The 26,889-nt window shown below is 36.2% G+C and overlaps 1 protein-coding gene across 7 annotated transcripts in view; it reads right to left on the bottom strand.

Moving 5' to 3' along the window:
• GSK3B (glycogen synthase kinase 3 beta) overlaps positions 1–26,889 on the bottom strand; it is a 203,045-nt gene that overhangs the window by 119,749 nt on the left and 56,407 nt on the right. For all 7 annotated transcript variants that reach the window (XM_070243736.1, XM_001502477.5, XM_070243737.1 and 4 more), the window contains exon 2: positions 16,320–16,513. In XM_070243736.1, coding sequence (XP_070099837.1) covers positions 16,320–16,513 — 194 coding nt within the window. The remainder of the gene's footprint in view (positions 1–16,319; positions 16,514–26,889) is intronic.

Raw genomic sequence — 26,889 nt, 5'->3', positions numbered from 1 at the left:
CAGAGGGGACCCAACATTCTTCTCAGTTTTACTTCCAGGAGCCATACCAGGTTCTAACAGTGAAGATCTAAAAAAAATTTTCTGGAAACTGGAAGAAGGGGATAAAATAGGCATTTTAAAATCAGCCAAGAGCATTCTGTTCTTCTTAAGACCTGCCCTCAAGAAACACTATTCTGGGGTTGGCCTGTGGCACAGAGGTTAAGTTCGCATGTTCTGCTTCGGTGGCCAGGGGTTCGCCAGTTTCGATCCCAGGTGTGGACATGGCACCGCTTGGCAAGCCATGCTGTGGCAGATGTCAAACATATAAAGTAGAGGAAGATGGGCAGAGATGTTAGCTCAGGGCCAGTCCTTCTCAACAAAAAGAAGAGAATTGACAGCAGATTTTAGCTCAGGGCTAATCTTCCTCAAAAAAAAAAAAAAAAGAAAAACTATTATACCAGAGCTAACCGAATTGGGGGAAAGGTAATATCCAACTCTAGCCTTCTTTAGACTTCCAAGTGGGGGAAGGGAAATAACTGCAATATTATCCAGCCTTCTATGCGGAAGAAGAGAAAGATAAAACTCCAGCCCCCTCTAGCCTTCTTGTCTCATCAATTGTGGTGGGGAATTGTGGTGGGGGTCAGGAGAAGGAGGACAAAAAACAGAGAAGCATTTATAAAAGTCAAGACCAGAGCACAAACTCACTAAGAGATTGAGACCTAATTTTAGGACAACAGCCCCTCCACACCTTACCACCATATAGCCAGGGCTTCTCTATAATAACAGGAAAATACCATGGAAAGAAATGCATGTCTCAGACTTTATTTAAGAAGTCTCTCAGGAAACCCAAGACCACAGGAGAGAGAAAACAAATGGGAACCAGAGGAAATTTTAGCTTCTGACACCTACATGTATAGCAAACAATAAAGACAACCTACTCCTGTCAGATAAACATAAAACCTTACACTAAAAGCCTATTTACCTAAGTAATTTTTACTCAGCACATCCTGTCCAGCTTTCAACAAAATGTTACAAGGAATTCTAAAAGACAAAAATCTGAGCATGAATACACAGAGCAGGCATCAGAACCACTCAAATATAGCAGAGATGTTGAAATATCAGACTTGGAATTTAAAACAACTACAATGAATACACTAAGGGCTCTAATGAAAAAAGAGGATAACATAAGAACACATGGGTAAGGGAAGTAGAGAGAGATGGAAACTCTAAGAAAAAATCAAAAGAAAATGCCAGTAATCAAAAACACTAACAGAAATTAACAATGCCTTTCATGGGCTCATCAATACTGGGACATGACCAACGAAAGAACCAGTAAGTCTGAAGAAATGTCAATTCAAAGACTCAAATGCAAAGAGAAAAAAGAATGAAAAAGACAGAATAGAATATCCAAGAACTGTGGGACTCTTACAAAACATGTAATATACGAACAATGGGAATACCACAAGGAGAAGAGAAAAAAGAACAGAAAAAGCATTTGAAGCAATAACTGTGAATTTCCAAACATTAATGTCAGACATCAAACCACAAATCCAGGAAGTTCAAACTACATAATAGAGGATAACTGTCAAAAAGATCTACACCTAGGCGTATCATATTCAAAATGCAAAAGATCAAAGGAATAAATCTTGAAAGAAGCCAGAAGAGGGGAAAAAACCCACACCTACAGACGAGCAAAGATAAGAATTACATCAAACTTCTCTTCAAAAGTCATGCAAGCAAGAAGAGAGTGAAGTAAAATATTTAAAATGTTAAAAGAAAAAAAAAGCCACCAATCTAGAACTTTGTATCAAGAGAAATTATCCTTCAAATGTGAAGGAGAAATAAAGACTTTCTCAGAAAAACCATAATTGACAGTATTTGTCAACAGTAGACTTGTCATCCAAGAAATGTCAAAACAGAGGCCGGCCTGGTTGCACAGTGGTTAAGGTCACGCACTCTGCTTCAGCAGACTGGGGTTCACAGGTTTGGATCTCAAGTACAGACCTAGCACTGCTCGTCAAGCCACTCTGTGTCAGTATCCCACATAAAATAGAGGAAGACTGGCACAGATGCTAGCTCAGTGACAACCTCCCTCAGGCAAAAAGAGAAAGACTGGCAACAGATGTTAGCTCAATGTCAATCTTCCTCACCAAAAACAAAAAAAAAAAGAAAGAAAGAAACGTCAAAATAAAAAATTCATCAGAAAGAAACAAAATGACATAGGTAAGAAACTCAGATCTACATAAAGAAAGGAAGAGTATAAGAGAAAGAATAATTAAAGTAAAATATATTTTTCTTATTCTTAATTGATCTAACAGGTAACAGTTTGCTCAGAATAATAGCAGCAACAATGTATTCAGTGATTATACCTTATGGATTAGTGAAATTAATGACAGCAATATTATATGGAATGGGAAAGAGGAATTAGGAATACTCTGTCATAAGGTACTTGCACAATCCATGAAGTAGTGTAGTGCTACTTGAAAGTATTGTAAATGTATACTGTAGCCTCAAGTACAACCACTAAAAAAGGTTTAAAAAAAAAAAAAGTCGTATAATAGATATGCTAAGAGAGGAGAAAAATAAAGTCAAATAAAATGCTCAATTCAAAACAGAGCTAGCAGAAAAAGAGAAGACGACAACAGAAGAAACAAAGAACAAGGGCAACAAATAGAAACAGTAACAAAGAGGGTAAAAGTATGATCCAACTAGATCAATAATCTCTTTAAATATCAATGGCCTAAATATACCACATTAAAGTCAGAGACTGTCAGTGGGTTAAAAAAAAAACCAACATTAAATTTACACAAAATTATATTTCAATTTAAAGAAATAAAAAAAAAATTTAAGTCCCAACTATATATAATCAATAAGAAACCCACTTTAATCTCAAAAACAAAGATACATTAATAGTAAAGGGATGGACACAACAAGAAAACTACAAACCAACATCCTTCATCAATAGATGCAAAAACTCTCAACAAAATACTAGCAAACCAAACTCAACAGCACACTGGAAGCATTATACATCATGACCAAGTTTTATAACTGCAATGCAAGGATGTTCTACATATGAAAATCAATCAGTGTAACACCCCACATTAGCAAGAGGAAGGACAAAATCCAAACAATCATCTCAAGTGATGCCGAAAAGCATTTAACAAAATTCAACTCTTTCATGATAAGAACACTCAACAAACTAGGAATAGAAGGAAACTACCTCAACATAATAGAAGTTACACATGAAAAGCCCACAGTTAACATAATACTCAACGGCGAAAAACTGAAAGCTCTCCCTCTAAATTAGGAACAAGGCAAGGATGCCCACTCTTGCCACTACTACTCAACATAGTCCCTGAAGCCCTACCCAGAGCAATTAGACAAGAAAAATAAACAATAAAAGGCATCCACATATGGAAAGTAGTAAAATTATCTCTGTTCACAGATAAAATGATTTTATGTGTAGAAAACCCTAAAGGATTTTTTTTAAGTCTGTTAGAATTAAAACAATTTCAGCAAAGTTTCAGGACACAAAATGAACACTGAAAAATCAGTTGTTTCTCTATACACTAACAATGATCAATCAAAAAGAAAATCTCATTTACTATAGCACCAAAAAAGAAACAACAAAAAAAAAACTTAGTAAAAAATCTAACGAAGGAAGTGAAAGACTTGCACAGTGAAACCTACAGAACAAAACAGAAATATGGAAAGACAACCCATGTTTGTAGACTGGAAGAGTTAACATCATTAAAACGTCCATACTACCCCGAACCATCTACAGATTCAAGTCAATCCCTTAAAAAAATCAATTTTTTTGCACTAACAGAAAAACAGAATGCTAAAAATTATACAGAATCTCAAGGAACCTGAAATAGACAAAATAAAAAGACAGAAGTTGGAAGTCTCACAATTCTTGATTTGAAAACAAACTACAAAGCATCATTAATCAAAACAGTATGGAACTAGCACAAAGACAGATATACAGACCACTAAAACAAAACAGAAACCAAAAATAAACTCTTACATATATGGCCAAATGATTTTCAACAGGGTTGCCAAGACTATACAATGGGGAAAGGACAGTCTCTTAAGTAAACGGTGCTGGGAAAACTGGATATCCACAAGCAAAAGAATGAAGATGGACCCTTACCTTATACCACACACACAAATTAACTCAAAATGGATTAAAAGACCTAAACATAAGATCTAAAACTATAAAAATCCTAAAAGAAAACATACGGGAAAAGCTTCAGGACACTGGAGTTGGCAATGTATTTGACCTTTGGCAACTGGCTTATTTCACTTAGCATAAGGTTCTTGAGGGTCATCCACATTGTGTCAAGTGACAGGATTTCCTTCTTTTGGTGACATCAAAAAGCACAACCAACTGAAGCAAAAATAGACAAGTGAGACTACATCAAACTTAAAAACTTCTGAACGTCAAAGGAAACAAAGCATAAGCTCACTTATATGTAGGATCCTTAAAAAAAAAAAGCTGAACTTAAAAAAACAGAGTAGAATGGTGGTTACAAAGGGTGGGGGAGTAGGGGAAATGGAGAGACGCTAGTCAAAGGGTACAAGCCTTCAGTTAAAAGATGAAGTTCAGAGGAGCTAATATATAGCATGGTAACTATAGTTAATAATACTATATTGTATACCTGAAATTTGCTAAGAAAGTAGATCTTAAGTGTTCTCACCACACACACACACACAAAGGTAACTATGTTAGGTGATGGATATGTTAATTAATCCAGTTGGGGCAATCATTTCACACTGCATACACATATCAGATCATTACGTTATACACTTTAAATACATACGATTTTATTTTTCAGGTATACCTCAATAAAGCTGGGAGAGGGCTGGCCCAATAGCACAGTGGTTAAGTTAGCACATTCTGCTTCAGTGGCCTGGGGTTCGCCAGTTCGGATTCCAGGTGAGGACGTGGCACCACTCGGCAAGCCATGCTGTGGCAGGCATGCGACATATAAAAAAGCAGAGGAAGATGGGAACGGTTGTTAGCTCAGGGCCAGGCTTCCTCAGCAAAAAGAGGAGGACTGGCGGCAGATGTTAGCTCAGGGCTAATCTTCCTCCAAAAAAAAAAAAAAAAGCTGGGAGAAAAAATTTTAAAAAGAGTTCAGAAAAAGAAAAAACAGACAAAATAGTTAAGATGGTAAATTTAATGTTTTATATATATATTTGGGGGGGTGGGGGGTGGTGAGGAAGATTGGTCCTGAGTTAACATCTGTGCCAATCTTCCTCTATTTTTTCCAAGTGCCACCGGAGCATGGCTTGATGTGTGGTGTGTAGGTCCATGTCCAGGATCCAAACCCACCGAAGCAGAGAGCACGAACTTAACCATTACACCACCAGGCCAGCCCCTGTTATATATTTTTAATAAAATAAAAAGAAAGTAAAGGAATGGAGAAAGTTATACCATAGTAAGACTAATCAAAACAAAGCTTGGGTAGTTATATTAATTTTAAACATTGAAGACTTCAGACTTTATCAAGAATAAAGAGGGACATTACATAACGAAAAAGGGATCAATCCTCCCAAGAGAAATAACAATTCTTAACGCGTATGTGCCTTAACAACAAAGTGTCAAAATAAGTGAGGCAAAAACTGATAGAATCACAAGGAGGAATAGACAAATCCACTATTAGAGTTAGAGACTTCAACATCCCTTTATCACTTATTGATAGATCCAGCAAGCAGAAAATCAATAAGGACATAGTTGAACTGAATGACATCATTAATCAACTGGATCTAACTAACATTTATAGAAAACTATCCAACAACAGCAGAATACACATTCTTCTCAAGCTCAAATAGAACCTTCACCAAGATAGATGTAATTCTGGGCCATAAAACATACCCTAGCAAATTTTAAAAATAAACATCATACAAAGCATACTCTCACACTACAGTGAAATTAATCATTAACAGAAAAATAACTAGAAAAAAACCCAAATACTTGGAGCTTAAACAACATACTTCTAAACAACACAAGTTAAAGAAATCTCAAGAGAAAATAAAAACTATTTTGGGCTGTGGGCTGGCCCCACAGCATAGTGGTTAAGTTTGGCACACTCCACTTCAGCAGCCCAGGTTCACAGGTTCAGATCCCAGGCGCGGACCTACACCATTCATTGGCCATGCTGTGGCAGCAACCCACATATAAAGTAGAGGAAGACCGGCATAGATGTTCGCTCAGGGCTAATCTTCCTCAAGCAAAAACAAAGAGGAAGACTGACAACAGATGTTAGCTCAGGACTAATCTTACTTGGGCTGGGGGCGGGGGGGGGATTTTGAGCTCAATCAAAATTTGTGGGATGCAGTGAAAGAAGTGCTTACAGGGAAATTTATGGCAATGATTGCATATGTTAGATAAGAAGAAAATCCAAAATCAATATTCTAAGCTTGCATCTTAGAAAACTAGAAAAAGGAAAAACTAAATCTGAAGTAAGCAGAAGAAATAAGAACAGAAATGAAATTGAAAATAGGAAATCAATAGAGAAAAATCAACAAAAGCTAGTTCTTTGAAAAGATCAGTAAAACTGATAAACTTCTAACCAGATTAACTAAGAAGAGAGAAAACATAAATTACTAATACCAAAAATCAAAGAGAGGCCATCACCACAGATACGTGGATGTTAAAAGAATAATAAATGAACATTATGAAGAGCTTTGTAGATGCAAATTTGATAATCTAGATGAAACGGACCAATTCCATGAAAGACACAATAGACTAGAACACATACAAGGAGAAATAGGTAGTCTGAATAGGTCTATACCTATTAAACAATTTGCATTAATAATTAATCACCTTCCAAAACAGAAAGCACCACACCTAGATGGGTTCATTGGTGAATTCCATCAAACACCTAAGGAAGTAATCCTATCAAATTCCTTACAGTCTCTTCTGGGAGACAGAAGCAGAGAGACTATCTCCTAACTCATTCTATGAGGCCAGTATTACCCTAATACAAAAACCAGATAATGACATTACAAGAAAGGACAACTACAAAACACTATCTCTCATGAACAAAGATGCAAAAATCCTCAACAAAATATTACCAAATTGAATCTAAAAACGCATATAAAGAATTCTACACCACAACCAAGTGGGATTTACTCCAGGTATGCAAGGCTGGTTCGATATTCAAAATCAATTACTATAACCCATCACATCAACTGGCTAAAGAAGAAAAATTACCTGATATCTACAGATGTAGAAAAAAGTTTGACAAAATTTAACATCCATTCATGATAAAAACTCTTAGCAAACCAGAAATAGAAGGAAATATTCTCCACTTGATAAAGAACATCTACAAAGAATCTACAGCTAACATTATATTTAATGGGGAGAAACTAGATGTTTTCCTGCCAAGGTTAGGAACAAGGCAAGAAAGATTCTTCTTACTACTCCTATTCAACAATGAATAGGATGCAATAAGACCAAAAAAGGAAATAAAAGGTATACAGATTGGGAAAGAATATATAAAATCATCTTAGTTCACTGATGACATGACTGTCTATGTAAAAAATCTCAAGAAATCAAAAAAAAAACCTCCTAGAACTGATAAGTGATTATAGCAAGGCTGCAGGACACAAGATTAAGGTATAAAAGTTAAGTGCTTTCTTATACACCAGCAATGAACAATTGAAATTTGAAATGAAAAACATAATACAACTTACATTAGCACTCCAAAAAAAAAGAAATACCTAGGTATAAATCAAACAAAATCAGGACAAAATTCACATGAAGAAAACTATAAAACTCTGGGCAAAGAAATCAAAGATCTAAATAAATGGAAGCATATTTCATGTCCATGGATAGGAAGACTCAATATTGTCAAGATGCCAGTTCTTCCTAACATGATCTATACATTCAATGCAATCCCAATCAAAATTCCAGCAATTTATTTTGTGGATATCAAATAGCCAATATAATACAGAAAATTCAAAAGACTGATACTAACTGACTTCAAGAGTTATTATAAAGCAACAGTAAAAAAAAAAAAAAAGACAGTGATATTGGAGAAAGAACAAACAGATCACTGCAACAGATCAGACAGCCCCGAAATAGCCACCAAATATATGCAATCTGACAAAGGAACAAAGGCATTTCAATGGAGAAAGGATATTCTTTTCAACAAAAATGCTGGAACAATTGGACAGTCACATGTTAAGAAATAAATCTAGACAAAAATCTCACACCTTTCACAAAAGTCAACTCAAAATGGATCATAGACCTAAATGTAAACAGCAAAACTACAAAACACCTAGAAGATAACACAGGAGAAAATCCAAGTGTCCTTGGGTTTGGCAGTGACTTTTCAGATGCAACACACAAAACAAAAAACTGATAAACTGGATTTTTCAGTAAAATTAAAAACTTCTGCTCTAAGACACTAACGAAACGACAATTCACAGACTGTGAGTAAACCTCTGTAAAACATGTATCTGATAAAGTACTATCATCCAAAATATACAAAGAACTCCTAAAACTCAACAGTAAGAAAACAAACAATGATTAAAAATGAACAAAAGTTTTAAACAGACACCTCAGCAGAGAAGATATACAGATAGCAAATAAGCATATGAAAAGATGCTAAACATCATATATGATCAGGGAATTGCAAATTAAAACAACGAGATACTACTATGCTCCTATTAGAATGGCTAAAATCCAAAACACTGGCAACACCAAAGCCTGGTAAGGATGTGGAGCAAAAGAAACTCTCATTCACTGCTGGTGGGAATACAAAATTATTTTGCACAGTCACTTTGGAAGATAGTTTGGCAGTTTCTTGCAAAATTAAACATATTCTTACCATACAATCTAGCAATCCTGTTACCTGTTATTTACCCAAATGAGTTGAAAATTTACACCCACACAAAAACCTGCACATGAAGGTTTAGAGCAGCTTTATTCGTAACTGTCAAAACTTAAAAGCAACCAAGATGCCCTTCAATAAGTGAATGGATAAACAAACTGTAGTACATGCATACAATGAAATATTATTCAGTGCTAAAAAGAAATGAGCTATCATGCCACAAAAAGATATGCAGGCACATTAAATGCACACTGCTAAACGAAAAAAGCCAATCTGCAAAGGCTATATACTGTGTGATTTCAACTATATGACACTCTAGAAGAGGCAAAACTATGGAAACAGTGAAGAAAAAAAAAAAACAACAAAACAATGGTTGCCAAGGGTTGAGGGCTAAGTAAGAACGAATAGGTGGAGCACAGGGAATTTTTAGGGCAGTTAAATTATTCTGTATGACACTGTAATGATGGATACATGTCATTATATGTTTGTCAAAACCCACAGATTATACAATACAAAGACTGATACAACCATAATGCAAACTACAGATTTTAATTACTAATAATGTCTCAATATTGGTTCAAGTGTAACAAATCTACATTAATACAAAACGTTAATACCGGGGGAAACTGAGGAGGAGGGGAGTATATATGGGAACACTGTACTTTCCACTCATTTTTCTATAAAACTAAAACTGCTCAAAAGATAGTCTGTTAATTAAAAAAAGAAAATTTTTGAATTAAAAAAATTTTAGTAGGCAAAGGAATTCTACAGACATTTTTCCAAAGAACACAGACAGTCAATAAACACATGAAAAGATGCTCAACCTCATTAACCATCAGGAAATGCAAATCAAGACAAGGAGACACCATTTCATTCTAAGATAGGTATAATCAAAAACAGGACAATAACAAGTATGAGTGATGATGTGGAGTAGTTGCAATGCTCATACACACTGCTTATGGGATTGTAAAACGGCACAGATGCTTTGGAAAACAGGTTAGCACTTCCTCAAAATGTTAATCAGAGTCACAGTATGATCCACCATACTTCTAGGTATAACTGAAGAGAAGTGAAAAGAAGTCCCCACAAAAAATTGTATGTGAATGTTCAGAGCAGCATCATTCATAACAGTCAAAAGGGGGGCTAGCCTGGTGGCGCAGCAGTTAATTTCACACACTCCGCTTCTCAGCAGCCAGGGGTTCGCCGGTTTGGATCCCAGGTGTGGACATGGCACCGCTTGGCACGCCACACTGTGGTAGGCGTCCCATATATAAAGTAGAGGAAGATGGGCATGGATGTTAGCTCAGGGCCAGGCTTCCTCAGCAAAAAGAGCAGGACTGGCAGTAGTTAGCTCAGGGCTAATCTTCCTCAAAAAAAAAAAAAGAAAAGAAAAGAAACATAACAGTCAAAAGGAGGAAACATTCAAATCTTCATCAACTGATGAATGAATAAACAAAATGTGGGCATAACCATACAATGGCGTATTATTCTCCATAAAAAAGACTGAAGTACTGAGACATGGTACAACACAGATGAACCTAGAAAATACTATTCTAAGTGAAAGAAGCCAGACACAAAAAGGTCACATATCATGATTCCTTTTATATGAAGTGTCCAGAATGGATTTGTCCACACAGACAGAAAGTAGATTAGTGGTTGCCAGGGCCTGAGGGAAGGGGAGGATGGGAAGTGACTGAAAAGGTACAGAGTTTCTTTTTGAGGTTACGAAAATACTCTGTAATTAGACAGCAGTGATAGCTGCACAACTCTGGGAGTATACTAAAACCAATGAAGTGCATACTTTAATGGCTAAAACTTATGGTGTAGAATTATATCTCAATAAGCTCTTTTAAAAAGATTCAAGCAGCTGACCATCCACAAAAATTAAAAAGGCTTTCATGAAACTAGTCAAATGGGCAAATCTAACAACTAATGCTAAACACTTCTTTGTAACTTACCACAGATACACAGGAATTTGAAAAAGTATAAACACTGAAGAATAGTAAAGTTAAAAGAAAAAGTGAAAACTTAAAAGGCACATTATGCTTTATATTAAGTTTTACTTCTTCTCTCAAGCCATTCAAGCCACTGAAGGCCAGAAAGAGGACATTCAGGATCACATATATCATGTTTCCATTTTTTTTCTCTCTTGAACAATGGAGGCAATAAACCTATATATAATTTTAAGAGCAAAATCAATAGAACCCTTCCACACCAACCTCTGTACAGTCTCTGAAAATTCTAATTTTTAAAAGTATTTTACCAGTTACCCTACCTAGGCACTTGGGAAAGTAGCATAAAACAGTCTGTATCCTTAAGAAGCTTAGTATGGCAACTATGAAAACGTGCCTCTCAGATCTCCCACTGCAGGGAACAACAATGACCAATGGTTCCAGCTACTGAGCTCTCAAAACTATTCTCTTGTTGGGGCCAAGCCAAGCTTCCCATGGGCTCTTCCCAGCCAATGACTGAGCATGATGGACATATTTAATGGAGCCCTTTTCCCAGGAGACATTGAACTCCTCTGATGACTCTATGAACTCGTCTGATGACTCTACCTTGGGTTGAGGATTCCCCATTGGTTTTGCTGTAACTTTCTCAGAGCTGCACTGCAGTGTAAGACTTTTCCTACCCAACCTTCCTCTGTCCTTCCCTCTCTTCTCTACAGAGGTTAAGAACTGGTTTTTAGTTTCCACTTGACAACTACAAGTTTCTGTGACCCAAACAACATAGCTCCATATGGCATAACTAAAGATTACTATTTCTCTCAAGTTGTCTGTCAGTTTTATCAGGAAACAGATTTTACACAAATAACTTAAGGACAGCTATATAAATGCAAATAATAAGGTGCCTGAAAAGAGGATTACCAAATTTAAGAGAAAATTAAACAGGAAAAAATCTAAAGTGAATAGCAGTTTGTACTAATTCAGATGCCTAAAAATAAAAACAATAGAACTTCGTTATAAAGAGTTTTAAAATTTAGAAAACGTTCTCATGATACAGTTTCACGTGATTCACAGAACACTGGAGGAAAAAAAGGAGCACAATAATATCTGAGCTCTTTTATGTGCCAAACATTAGGCTGGGGCATTGCTATAGCAGTAGCATCCCCATTTTACAGATGATGAAACTGAGGCTCATAAAGTTAATGAATACACTCAAGTTACAAAGCTACTAAGAGTGGACCACGGTCTTCTTTCTCCTATGCTGTCTCCAGAACATCATGCAGAGAATAATCATATCCCTAAGGATCAAAACCAGACATTATCTCCCCTCACTCTCCAAAACAGAATATACTAAAAGTAGGGCTCTATTCACTCTACATTCACAACAGAACAACAGTTACACTTCACATCTCCACCCCAACGTCCCAACCACAGAACAAGTGAAACCAAGCAGGAGACCTGAAACCTATGACTTAGTTCAAAGGAGAACCTAAATTAATAGTTAATGAAGCTGAGATCACTAATTAATTAAAAACGCAACTTACTGATTTTCATTTTGGAAAAGCCAGCCTCAACAACAATCAGTAGCTTTTGGGATTGATCAATTTTCTCCCTGCTCTAATATCAAAGGTCTCCTACATAAGGTACCTAGCTGGACTTTACACCACAGTAGCATTTTCTATCACAAGTATTTACAAACTGGCCAAGTGAGGTAGTTTAATTCTAGTTTAATTTAAGTAATATGCCACAGTATGATGGGTCACAGAGGAAAAAAGGCATTCAGATTGTAGGTCAAACACTGCTGGAATGAAGCTTGTAACACCAGAAATTCCTTTAAAGAGCTCAGTGTCTTAAAGGTAGTTTACATGACTACTGACGCAGGGATAAATACTCTTGGTTTTCTTTTTATTTCTGACCATTGTTTCTCTTCTTGTTTTTTTTTCACAAAAACAAACTGCATCTCACTGACACTAGCAGGCTCAGCAAGTTGGTTTATTTAATTTGGCAAGGAGAAGACCCTATGCCAACCTTTTCCTGGAAATACATAATTATTTAATACAATTCTAAGCAGCAGCTATGTAATTCACAGATGTGAAACTATAGAATTTTAGGTTGTCAGAAAATTTTCTACTATTTTATGATAATCAAAAGGAATGAACTGATCAATACATCAAGTTTTACTTTTTGGAAAAGAGTTAACATTTAAGCAAGGAGAACAAAGAACACAAGTTCTACAAAGGAAAGGTGTCTCAGTGGAAAGAACTGAGCTTGGTGTAAGGCAGCCTGCCACTTTTTAGCTTGTAGGAGAAAAAAAGAAAAACAAAAACAAAACTATGAGATAGCAATAAAATACTTGGAATAAACCTAACAAGAAATGCCAAAAGCCTATATAAGTAAAATTCCTGAAATACACAAAAGTGTATTTTGAAATACACTTAAACATACGGAAAGATTATCTCTTATTCTGGGGCAAGATAATTCAACATCACAAACAGGTCAGTGCTCTCTAAGTTAATTTATAAAGTTAATGAAATTCCAATTAAAAATATCAACAAGATTTTTTATGGAGTTACCCAAATTGATACCAAAGTTCATATGGAAAAAAAAAACCATCCAAGAATAGCCAGAAAAAAACAAAAAAGAAAAGCTACAAGGGTAGATTAGCCTTATCAGACATTAAAACATACTATAAAGCTCTATAATTAAAACCGTGTGGTAGTGACATAGGAATATGCAATTGACCTAATGGAAGAGAATGGAAAAGCCCAGAAATAGACCAAGTACGTGCAGAAATTCAGCATATAATAACAACAGCATCTCAAATCACTGGAACAAAAACAGACCTTTTAATCAATTGCACTGAGACAAAGGTTAATGATTAGAAAGGATAAAATTAGATCAGTAACTCATACCATACATAGGAATAAACACCATACAAAGGAAGGAACTTCAAATGGATCAGCGATCTAAATGTAAAAACTGAAATCTTACAACTACTGTAAGAAAACATGGATAAATTCCCCTTTAATGTGATGAAAAGGCTTTCTGTAAAAAAAGGCTTTATAAGGAAAACAAACAACAAAATAACAAAAACAAATAAAATGAACCTGAAACAGATGAAAAGATGCTAAACTACATTCATAATAATAAGATTGTAAATTAAAACTACGAGATACCATTTCTCACCAGATTGGTAAAAACTGAAAAAGTAAAGCAATGTATGCTGTCAAAGCTGTGGAGAAATAGGTACTCATATATTACTGGAGAGAATGCAAACTGGTACAAGCCTTATGGAGGGGAATTTAGCAGTATCAAACAAAATTATATATGTGTTCATGTTTTGACTCAGCAGTCCTACTTCTCTTAATTTACCCCGAAAATAATGCATCAAAAAAATACATATGCACAAGGTTTTTCATAACGCCACTGTTGGAGATTACAAAATTTTGAAAAGAAATTAAATATCTTTACTTAGAAAAACGGTTGAATGAACTTTGAAATACTATGAAGCTGTAAAAAGAATGTAAAAAAATCTCTGAACTGATATGCAATGACTTCCAGGAACTATAGTTAAAAGAAAAAGCAAAGTACAAAAGAGCACCTCCAATATTTTACCTTTTTTGTAAAAGACAAGAAAAGAAAATTACACATAACAGCTCACTTGTGCAAAAGAAACTCAGAAAAAATGAACCAGCACATAATGAGACTGGCTATCTACAGGGAGTGAGTGGAAACAAGACAGAGGGAATAGAAAGGAATGACACTTGTACATTTCTGACTTTTGGAACCATGTTACTGTTTCACAGACTGAAAATATAAATAATTTTTTGTAAGTAAAAAAACGTGTGAGTAAAATTCTAAGAAGGGATACACACAGAAACAGAAGAACTAAACTATATTTCAAATGAATAACCTAACTATGCCAAAAGGAAAAATTAAAATTAAAAAAAAAAGCAAGGAAAAGAAGAACTCACTCAAACACCTTCTGAACAGAATATATGGGTTTGATACAACAATGATAAAATGTAATAAAGCACTCTGGAGTCAAATTGCTTGGATTCAAATACTTGCCCATCTATCCACTTGCTAACTGTGTGACCACAGACAAGTTAATTTATAATCTGTTTCTGCCACGTTTCCTTATCTGAATAATAACAGTACCGATCTCACAAAACTAAGGGTAAGGCTCAAATAAAACTACTCATGTAAAAACCTCAGTAGATCACAGAGCATATAATAAGGATTTGATAAGTATTCACTATCATCAACAACTAATCCAAAAAAACACTGCATGTGTGGGTACCCAGGAGACCCTTGTCATGAAAAATAGTGGAATTTCCTAGTTTATGGACAATAAGTGTTCAAGGAATTTAGAATAGCAAGATCCATATGGCTAGTGGAATCATCTGGGAAATTTCATAAAGGAAGAATCTGATATGGGTCTTTATGCATATACAGGATTTAGAGAGCAAGAGAATGGGAGTGACAGAAGGGAAGCTGAATAAAAGCAGAGACGCCATAAAAACCAAAATATTCAAGGATAGTGACATAGAAGGTTTGGAAAGCTGAGTATTTGGAAATAAGGTAATGGAAGCTCCTGAATGCACAACTGAACTGGGTAGCCTTTATTTTCTAGACCATGAGGATAGAAGATTTGTGTGCAGGACAAACAACATGATCAAACTGACCTATGCAATTTATTCTTGTGCTGGTATGCAGAAGGGATTCAAAGTGAGAAGATCAGAGGCAGTGTTCTATTAGTGGCTAAGCCAAATGATGACAAGGGCCTGACTAGAATAGTAGCGATGAGAAAAGGAAAGAAGGGATAAACCAACAAGGCAGTGAGGAATATAAGAAAAAAAAATCAACCCAGTTTGACAATAATTGGATATGAGGTATGAGAGAATGGAAGAATCTGAACAACAAGGTGAATGATAAAACCATTAGAAGGAAAAAGCAAAAAGGAGTGATAACCAAGAGAAAGGATTTTCGTTGTGTCTTAAAAGTTAAGTCAGAGTTCGATAAGAAGCCTTGCCAATTTGAGATAGCGCAACATTCAGATATCAAGATCTAATGGGCATTTGGCAATATGAGACCAGTACTTGGGAAAGAGAATGAGAACTGAGGATAAAAACTTTAGAATTTTTAAAAAAAATTTCTTTAAAATGTTTCTTTAAAATGCCTCTTTTTGCTGAGGAAGACTGGCCCTGAGCTAATATCTGTGCCCATCTTTCTCTGCTTTATATGTGGGACCCTGCCACAGCATAGCTTGATAAGTGGGGCACAGGTCCACGCCCAGGATCCGAACCAGTAAATCCCAGGCCACCGAAGTAGAACGTGCAAACTTAACTGCTACACAACCAGGCCAGCCCTTTCAGTAAATTTTATCTCTACAGAATACACAACAGAAAATAAAGTCACTACAATAATTGAGCTGAACAAAAATGTGCACAATAAATGAAATTTGAAGCAAAAAGAAACTATTGAAAAAAATAATCATTTACACGTATTGACAGCAACAAAACATATGCAACAGCAAAAGTCTTACCTTAAACCTCTTGTCCTGCAATACTTTCTTGATGGCAACCAGTTCTCCTGAATCACAAAGTTTGGCTTGATATACCACGCCAAATGACCCATTTCCAATCACTTTAGTGTCTGTATAGCTGACTTCTTGTGGCCTGTCTGGACCCTGCCCAGGAGTTGCCACCACTGTGGTCACCTTGCTGCCATCCTTGTCTCCTAAAAGAAAGAAGGGATAGAAAAATGAGAACCATAAAGAATTAAACAGAGAAAACTGCCAAAGTATACAGTAAACTATACTCCGTACTATGAATTATTTTTAGATGCTCACTTTAGTTTATCATATAGAATTACTGCAACTATTTGTTTCAATTAAAAGTAATTTTTTTAACCACCATATATTCAGTCGTTCTATAGACCAGGCACTATGTTTAGTTTATATATGTGACTTCATTTAATGAAAATAACAACCCCATGAAGTAGATAGTACTGTTCCCATATTAAACATAATGGGAAGAATATTAAACTTGCCCTAGGTCAAAAAAGAGAATGGTGGTCCCACCAGGGTTTGAATCCTTATCTGTCCAACTCTAAAGGCTCTAGTTCTTTCCTCGAGGCTTCCTTACTTTTCTTCAAAATAAAATATGTGCAACTAAAAATGTCTCAACACGCTGACTCTATTCAGACCACTCTGCCTTTAGGCAGGTAACACTTTAAGTTTTCACTTCTCCATATCTTATTTCTTTTTAAGAAAATAGTGGAATACCTCTCAGAGAAAGGTCAGATGAGGAATAGGAACAGGAGAAAAAATGTTAATTTGGGAGTAAGCGATGTAAAACTTAAGAAAAATCAAACCCATTCTGAACCGAGCCTCACTCAGAAGTAGCTAACTGGCTGTGGGGTCTCTGCCCACTCATGGCCCTCTCCTTACCTTTTTTTGCCTTCCTCTTCTCCCCCCATAACAACCTAAAGATTCTCTTCAATTCAAGCTCAAGAGCCACCTCCTACTTGACTAGAGACAGTTCACAATCATCTTGTTCTCTGAATTCTTAAACTACTCTAAACTATTCTAGCACCTCATGTTAAAGAGCTTTAAGTTGTTCTTTTATTGATTTCAGAATACACACAGATTCTAGCGACTACAATCATTGTGAAATAGCAATTATGATTTGTGCTGCTTCTCTCTTCCCTGACAAATCTAAAACTAATTCTCAGTACAATGGTAAGTCCTTAGGTCCACTGACTAAACCACACTTTTTACCCCATTACTTTTCCATTATATCAATTTTATTTTTAAGATGCTAACTGAATTCACACTAACCTAATAAAAGAAAAAAAAATGTAATATTTAACTCTAGATACCAAGCCAAAATTATGAAGTATTCATTTGTATGTCACATATAAAAAGATCAAAAATATAATAACCTGGGGATTGGCCCCATGCTCTAGGGATTACGTTTAGCATGCTCCGCTTCAGCAGCCCAAGTTCACAGGTTCAGATCCTGGGTGAGGACCTACACCACTCATCAGCCATGCTATGGTGGCGACCCACATATAAAGTAGAGGAAGACTGGCACAGATATTAGCTCAGGGCTAACCTTCCTCAAGCAAATAAAGAGGAGGACTGGCAACAGATGTTAGCTCAGGGCTAATCTTCCTCAGCAAAAAAAAAAAAAAAAAAAAAGGAAAGGAAAGGAAATATACATATAAAATAACCTAATTTTGCAATGGCTTGAGTGTTTTTCCCCTACCAAACATAAAATCGCCAGATAAATGAATATCCAAATGTCAGTGGCATATTATTACCAATAATGATAGTCATTTAAGTTCACAGAGGTATTAATATAGACAAAAGCCAGTAAGCAATATCTGTGACTGATGAACTTTCTTGCTTGTAAGACAGCCTTTATGACAGATACAAAAAGAGTGAATGATTCCTACATAACATAGCTAGGTGAATTATAAGCAGTCTATACTACATCATGGCCAGCTATCTTGAACACCTATGTCTTTAATTCCAAGGTGAAACACTCAAACAGGTATAATTTAGTTAGCACAAATTCAACACTATTTGTAGAAAGAATAACTCAAATCTTGTCAATACCACCATTTTTATTTACAACAGTATTACATACACTTTAAATGCACACAAACACCAGTACAAGCCAACACATATACAGCAGTTCTCAAAGCGTTCAAATGGTCCCTTCACATCTCACTTCCTAGTAAAATTAATCTTAAATATATCTGCTAAGCACCTAGTTTAATCTGAGTTCTAAATCATCATGCTCCACTCCCAAAATATGTTCCATATTACTTTCATTTCTGACCACGTTAATCTTAACTACAACTTTTCAGGTTAACTACAAATCTTACTATAAGTTATTTTCTTCTTCACTTGTAAAATAAACCTATCTTTACCTGTATTATGGTACTCCTAAAGACAGAATCACAGTCTTCTGAACTTAAACTCTAAATGAAGAGATCTAGAAAGGTTAAATCCAGAAAGGTTAAAATCCAAGGGACTGAAAACATTTTCTTACAATCCACTGTCCCAAAGAAAATAAAAAGCAGAGGTGATTTCAAAGTCTGACTCTTCCCTAGATCATCCAAATCAAAACCAAATCATAAAAAAAAGAAAATTTGATGATCTATGAATTAATAATTCCACTGAACAAGTTGCTTGCTTGCAAAATCTCACAGGTCTAATTCACAAAACAAAACATTATTTTTAAATTAAGACAATTAGTTTTTAAGAATGGCTGTTGTACATCACAATTTTAATTGAAAACAAAAGCCATTTGGAGTATAACCAAAAATTATCCTTTTCTACTATGTAATCATATTTCAATTAAAAAAAACAGGAGTCACAGCTTTGTATTTGCTCCCATAAGAGAACTTAAGCAATGATAAGTACATGTAATGACTTTCCCCACTTGCCTCCTCAGGCTGCATTTCTTTAAAAAACCTTCACATTTCATAAAAATAGTTTTAGGGCTTCAAAAACCAGCTATGAAAGCTATCCATCACAATCCTGGTATTTAAGTGTCTCTTCAACCTCAACTAGTAAGCCTGGGAAGTCTAACCCAGCATCATGATTTGCATATGAGAAAAGGCACAAATGAGATAATTCTGCAAAAATATTAAAAGCAGAGTAGAAAGATAAACAGATAAATCCTATAGATGCCATAACTGAGAAAGACTCTTGAGGCCTCAATTTTAAACTGTGATTGGATGTGGACAAGGACCAATCCTTTCACCCTCCTGTACATCTAGTACAAAACTACTCACTATCTTAGCAGAAATTAAAAGATTTCCTCTATTCTCTTTCAAGCAGTTAAGAGAGACTCCTGAGAACTCTTATGAACTACTATTCTCTGCTAACATGAAATCCCTAGGTATACTAGGAACAATGGGTCTCAGGCTTTCTACCTCAAACATCCTGGAACTTTTATTCAGAAATCATCAAGCTCTTCAGACTGCTCCATCAGAGATCTGAACTAGCAGCACTGTAAAGAATGGCAAGATAACACTGGGGATGACTTGGCATGAGCATTAGCAATGCATGGGACAGTCAGCAGCTAGTGTGCCAAGGAAAAGCATGTCACCATTTGGCATTGTAATTTGCAGACTTAGCAATAAAATAACAGCTGTATAAAATTTCACTGTACAAAGAACTTTCCAATTCATTGTTTCATCTACTCTAACACTTATATTAAATGTAGGGATATATTATGTTTACTAAGCAAAAGAGGAAAGTAAAACTAAGAGAAATTAATTTGTCCAATACCATAAAGCTCTAAGTAGCAGAACTCTTCACTCGCCTCATGCCACCTCTGCTCTATTTTACAACCTCCCTACTACAGCTGAAAGACTAACTTTATGCACTATGACCTGCACCAAAAGAGGAGATAATGTTTCTGAAAATATAACATAAAAAGATCAGCTCCAGAGTAATAAGAAGTAAGAGAATAAATGAATAATCTTATAGAGTTTTCAGGCCTCAATTATTCACTTATGAATAACTAAAGAGCTATTTATTTCCAAAGATACTTTGGCAACATTAGATTTTGAAACTTACTCCAATGCAAAAGCATATGGGAAACAACTGATTCTCTGATGTTCAAACAATTTAACATTTGCTACTAGAAACTGAATAATTCTGGATCTTAGCAATAGAGCAGTATGTTAAACACTGCTACTAAGAGACCAAAGTCCTCATGAAAAACTAGAAATCGTAACAAATGTGCCTCATTTTTTTTTTAAAGACTGGCACCTGAACCAACATCTGTTGACAATCTTTTTTCCCCCCTTCTTCTTCCTCTCTCTAAAGCCCCCAGTATGTAGTTGTATATTCTAGTTGCAGGTCCTTCTAGCCATACTATGTGGGAAGTGGCCTCAGCATGGCCCAACAAGCGGTGCCAGGTCTGCGCCCAGGATCTGAACCGGAGAAACCCTGGGCCGCCAAAGTGGAGCACACGAACCCAACTACTCAGCCACAAAGCCAGCCCCCTAAATTCCCTACTCTTCACCCCAATAAAGAAATCCTAAATATAAAAACCACAACAGACCCCTCAGGAAGCAACGGAAAAATGGTATGCAACAGAAGAACCACTTTCTACTGAAGGTTGTTAAATATAGAATATAATTTTTACAAAAGCCTTAGGCATATCCCAAAATTATATGTGTGGCCTAGTTTTCTGTCTCTCAAACACAGAACTTTACCTGTAAGCAACACCTTGTGGTTCCATTTTTTAAGTTTTTTGAAGTCACTCAGACCAATCCACCCTGGGATGAATAAATGTTACAGTGTAACAGAGCCCACATCCAGAGTGTGGAGTGAGTGTCCAAAATCCAAAAGGCCACTTCTGCTGTGTTTAAATGCTTAGGAGGTATCTGACAGTGACACTCTAATTTTATATGAATGATAAATCTCAAAGTTGAACATACTTTAGCCATTTAATTTGATGTTTCTTAAGATTCAGAGCAGAGAAAAAGCAACGATGGCAACACTTGTTACCTGAGAGGCGGTGGAGATGTTAATAAGCCATACTACTGATACCAACTCAGCAAAGGCAGTAATGACTGGCTCTATAAAATCTTCCTTTAGCTCAAGAATAACATTCCCACGTAGAAATAAGAGAAACTTAAAAAGTCTGTAACAAAAGCCCAGAAAAACCAGCGTACCACCAGCAACCACAAGGAAAATACAAAGTATTTTCATGAAGCTTTTTACCTAACAATAGCATTAGTAGGGAAAACAGCACTACCTACTGTTTCTCTATCACCAAGAGAAATGAAGAGAAATAACTGCTATTTTTACAGATGTTTATCAACAACATGGCAAACATTCTACTGAAAAATATTCTTATATAAATTACTCAAAAGAACCAAAAAGAACCTCATTTACAGGCATGATTAAGACCATCTGAGGGAGAAACACTGACCACTGTCAAATTTTCAGGTTTTTAAATCAAAATCCAAACAACTCTTTATTCTAAGTAACCGGCTAAGGAACTTATATTAAAGCAAGATGTTCTCCCCAAAATAAACAGAACAGCTTAGAAACATGAAAACAACATAAAAATGAATAAGCAAAAGAAATAAAAAGGAACTGAGGTCCACAGCATCAGAGTTAGACAAATTCTAAAATAAACGTATTCTCATCATGAAATAGGGGCTCTACTCTGGGATGTGGAAGCTCTCGCTGGAGTGCAAGCACGCACCCCTTAGAGCAAAGCTGCGAAGAAGAAAGGGAATGCCTACGAAGCAGCTGATCAGTCACATCAACCCCAACAATCAACAGCATGATAAAAATTCTCAGGCAATTTCTATGTAACCTTGATGTGATAAAAATCTTTCCAATAGGTCCTTTTCCCTTAGACACCATTCATCTCCACATGATTCTGTCTAAAGGATTGGGAAAAACAAAACACAGAATTACTAAATTTCCTTTGGGGACAGGAAGAGTAAACCAAAGGAGAGGCAGCGGAAACAAAATGGAGAGATGTCACACAGGGGCTGGCTTTTGGACACATTACCCTGTATATCACTTTTGGAAAGTGAAAGGAAAACACTGGGTGGCAGAGGATAAAGATGAGACAGAAAAGACTCCAGTCCTTGACAACACAATAACACCACACTTTCAATCATAGGAAGATACCATGCCAATGGGACTAACAAGCATCAATTCTGAAGAACCATAAAATTCCCCTTAAGAAAAAAAAATCCAATGAAGTTTTTGTCCTTAGAGAGAGGCATAATGGTGTAATATAGGCTCTAAAGTCATACGAAGGCTTGAATGGCATATTCTAGCACTTAATATCTATAAAACGGAGAGGGCAGCTACTTCAAAGTGTTGTCGTGAAGATGAAATGACATAGGTTAAGCAGTTTTTTTAAGCACATGCTATGTAGTGAGTGCCCAATAAATTACAGTTTCTCTGAACTTTGAATTATTGGCAGTAGAAATAGGAAAAAAGCTTTGTTCTGCTCTGCTATGCTCTTTTACCACCAGTATGTGTCCTACTACACTGCTTATCACAATGTTCCATAATTATTAAGAGTCTGAGCCCCTCACTTGACTAAGAGTTCTTAGGAAAGCCGGACGTTATCGGAACCATTTACATTTCCCTAGTGCTTATTATTAGTACAGGACTCAGCACAATGCAGGTGCTCAGCAATGTTTGCTGCTGAATTTATGTAAGAATCACTTAAGCAGAACTATTAGGATTTGGGAACTGACTACTTGATGCTAAATTAAGCAGTGCTTTTGCTGCTTCTTATGCTTGCCACTGATGAGATACAAATGCCCAGGGATAAGGCATATAGAAAGGCCTTCCAAGTAAAACAGAAAGAAGAGCTTACTGAAAACATGGCGACAAGAGGCAGCCAAAACAAATGACCCAATTTGCCACGTGTGTACTAACTGACAGGGAGGAGAATTACTCTGTTTCATAACCCTTTTCCAAATAATTCTGGTTTTTTGGAAGAATCAGTATGCAGTAACGGATAAAAACTGGGCAGGGGACATCTCTGAGGTCTGAAGTTCAATTTACATCAATATATATGTTAAGCATATTCCTTGAGTACTGTTTTACAGTTTGTGAGCACCACTCACAGTGGATATAAGAATCACCTGGGGTGGGACCAGGCCCATGGCCAAGTGGTTAAGTTTTCGCACTCCACTGCGGCAGCCCAGGGTTTTGCTGGTTCGGATCCTGGGTGCAGACATGGCGCCACTCGTCAGGCCATGCTGAGGCGGTGTCCCACGTGCCACAACTAGAAGGACCCAAACCAAAATATACAACTATGTACTGGGGGGACTTGGGGAGAAAAAGCAGAAAGAAAAAAAAAAAGATTGGCAACAGTTGTTAGCTCAGGTGCCAATCTCTATAATAAAATAAAAAGAATCACCTGGGAGCCCAGGGGTTAAATTCGTCTGCTCTGCTTCAGCGGCCCAAGGTTCACAGGTTTGGATCCAAGGTGTGGACCTACGCACTGCTCATCAAGTCATGCTGTGGCAAGACATATAAAATAGAGGAAGATGGGCACAGGGCCAATTTTCCTCAGGAAAAAGAGGAAGATTAGCAGTGGATGTTAGCTCAGGGCTAATCTTCCTCACCAAAAAAGAAGAAAAAAAAAGAATCACCTGGGAGAGTTGACAAAAAATGAAAATTTTAGAATTTCACCTCTAGAGAGACTCAGTAGGTGCAATGGGGCTCAGAAAACTGTATTTTCAATAAGCACCCCTCCAAATGATTATTAATGCAGTTCTAGCTACCATACTTTGAGAAAGAACCACAATACTATTTATTCCCTACAACAACTTTGTAACATACTCATGATAATTATTTAACAAACAGGACAAACTACCGCGTTTGAAAAGGTTTGGTAGCTTGCCCAAGGTAACCCCTTTAACAAAGTGTACCTACAGGATTCAGACCTGTCTATTCACTCGAAGCCTGAGTTACTTTGCTTAAGACCATGCCATAAAAATAACACACAGGGGTTGTGGTCCTAAAATCAATTTTCTATTTTCAGCAAAACTGAAAATTTCAAGTATTTTACAGAAGGTTCTGATGCAAATATCTGTTAGATATCTAAAATTTTCACTTCCAAATATCCATATTCCTCTTGAACTAATTTTAATAGACAACTTTTTTATCTTCTATTAAAATCCAGATTTTACTTTAAACCAAACCAATCAAAAACCAGAATGAACTATGTTAATTTTTCAACAGCCTGAACTTAAATATTATTTAACTTCTGAACATAAACTGGAATCAAGCATATTTTCCCTTTTTCTAACTCCAACGAACTGGAACAAAATCAAACCAAACCCAAAATGAATAAATATTTCACTTGGTCTTAAGCCCTCACTTGAAATAATACCAAGATGTATTTTAGAAACAGGTTTATTTCCCATGAAAGTCTAAAAGGCTTGCAGCATGTGTGTAAAGAGCTTCGGCTGTTAGGTATTTACACAAGAATCTTTAAGTCTTAAACATGCTTATCTATTTGATTTACAAACTGTCCAATTTGGGGTGGTGAAGAGTAGACAGCACATTTAAATTTTTCTTAATGAGGAAGTTTACCATATTACCCAAGAAATAGTATGCTATACACAGATGGAAAGAGTAAATGGTAAGCACTTAGACTAAAGAAACAAACAATTACTTTTAAAAAGACTCACTCACAGATCCAATGCCCACACTTCCAGCAACTTCAATCTTGAGCAGCCACAAATCCAGAAGAAAGCCAGAAAATAGTTATCACAAAGCTGATATATTTTAGTCTAGTCTTTAGTGAGGGCAACATTAAAATCAATGCTTTACAAATTTTCTTAAGGGATTAGGGTGTGTTTTTGGCTTGCCACAAATGCCCTTGACCCTCAAGAATGCCCTCTGACAACCCAAATCCCCACACTTTAACAGCTCACTTAGTCTGGCTTTTGCCTGAACTATGCACCAAAGTTATCTTTACCCCTAAATCCAGACTGCTTTTCCTACAGCACAGCATACAATTTTATATACATTTTAAAGTGAATATTAACCTAAAATTTGTTAGATTTCAAACAGTGGTGGAGGGAAGAGGGCAGGATGGGATTTGTTTTGTCCCAGAAGACTTGCTTACTCTAGATGGGTCCTGTACTTATTTACCAAATATAATTTAACAACTAATATCCAATCCATGAGGCAACAATCATGTTTATCAAGTTTATTGCTGTAGCCTCGCTTTATACCTATACACATAGCAGGCTGCAAAACATCTCTTCATTTTTAAGTGAACAAATTCCTATAGGATTCCACTATACTTTGAAAACTGCTAACAGTCTAAAAGTCACTAAAATAAGTACCTCTAACTCCTTCTCTAACATGACACAGGACCCTGTAATCACCTCTCAAAAGGGGTGAGTCACTCAGACTGAGAAGAAAATGCAAAGACAAAATTCACCAATTTGACAGTTTTCCCTGGGACCAAACCTCATCACCACACACCATCATTTTCCATCATCATCACAAATAACATATTTGTGGAGCACTTTACAGACATGATTAGACCGATTACCTCACTTTAACCAGGCAACAGTCCTATGAGGAAGGGAGAATGAATACTAAATTGAGAAGGAGAGAACTGAAGCTCAAAAGGTAAGTAAAACTGCTCAAGGTTATACAGTAATATTGAAAACTACAACCCGGGTCATTCAAATCCCAAGTGTAGTACACTTGCCAATGCCTATAAAAATGGAAGCCACTCAAGCCATTTATTTCTATTCCAAAGTAAATCCATAAAAAAACTCAGTCCAACATAACCACACATTTTAAGTAAGCATCTTAACACCTTTTAATACAAACTGCAAAAATAATTTTTAATATAAAACTGCTTCATTTTGCCTGACAGGCTATCTGAGAGACAAATCATCTAAAAACGAGTAAAAGGAGAGTCGGAATTCCCCTGAGGACAATCAAATCACTGAACTGATAGCAAACATATAAGCACTTAAACAGATGTAGCAGAATACAAACTAATAACCTACTGGTTAACAACAGCTGCTACTTTTACAGGAATAGAAGGAACATTTCCTGCACTTCTTTTTGGACTGATTTATTCTAAATAAGAAACATTACACAGTTGGCCCAGTGGCATGTAATGGTTAAGTCTGTGCACTCCGTTTCGGTAGCCCAGGGTTCAAGGGTTCAGATTCCCGGTATGGACCTACAACTGCTCATCCAGCCATGCTGTGGTAGTACACAAAACAGAGGAAGACTGGCAACAGATGTTAGCTCAGGGCCAATCTTCCTTGCAAAAAAAAACAAAGAAAGAACAAAAGAAACACTGGGGACTGACAAAGCAGGGAAGCATAATTTTTCTAATCAATAAACAAAGAAGGAAATGAAGACTAAATCTCTTTACATCACAGTTTTCGGACTCTCCTATTTGGCTAAACTATAATATTTTACTTTTCATAAGTTTAAAGATCGAGCATAACTGTTTAATAATAATAATAATTGAATTTACTTTTTAAAAATACCCCAAATATATATAATATTTGGGTGGTGGTTGTTGTCCCACATGATGAAAAACCAACTCTGA

This window comes from Equus caballus, chromosome 19 (assembly GCF_041296265.1).
Source record: "Equus caballus isolate H_3958 breed thoroughbred chromosome 19, TB-T2T, whole genome shotgun sequence".
In the NCBI taxonomy this organism is placed as follows: domain Eukaryota; kingdom Metazoa; phylum Chordata; class Mammalia; order Perissodactyla; family Equidae; genus Equus; species Equus caballus.
This window is presented reverse-complemented; position numbering and strand designations above follow the sequence as displayed.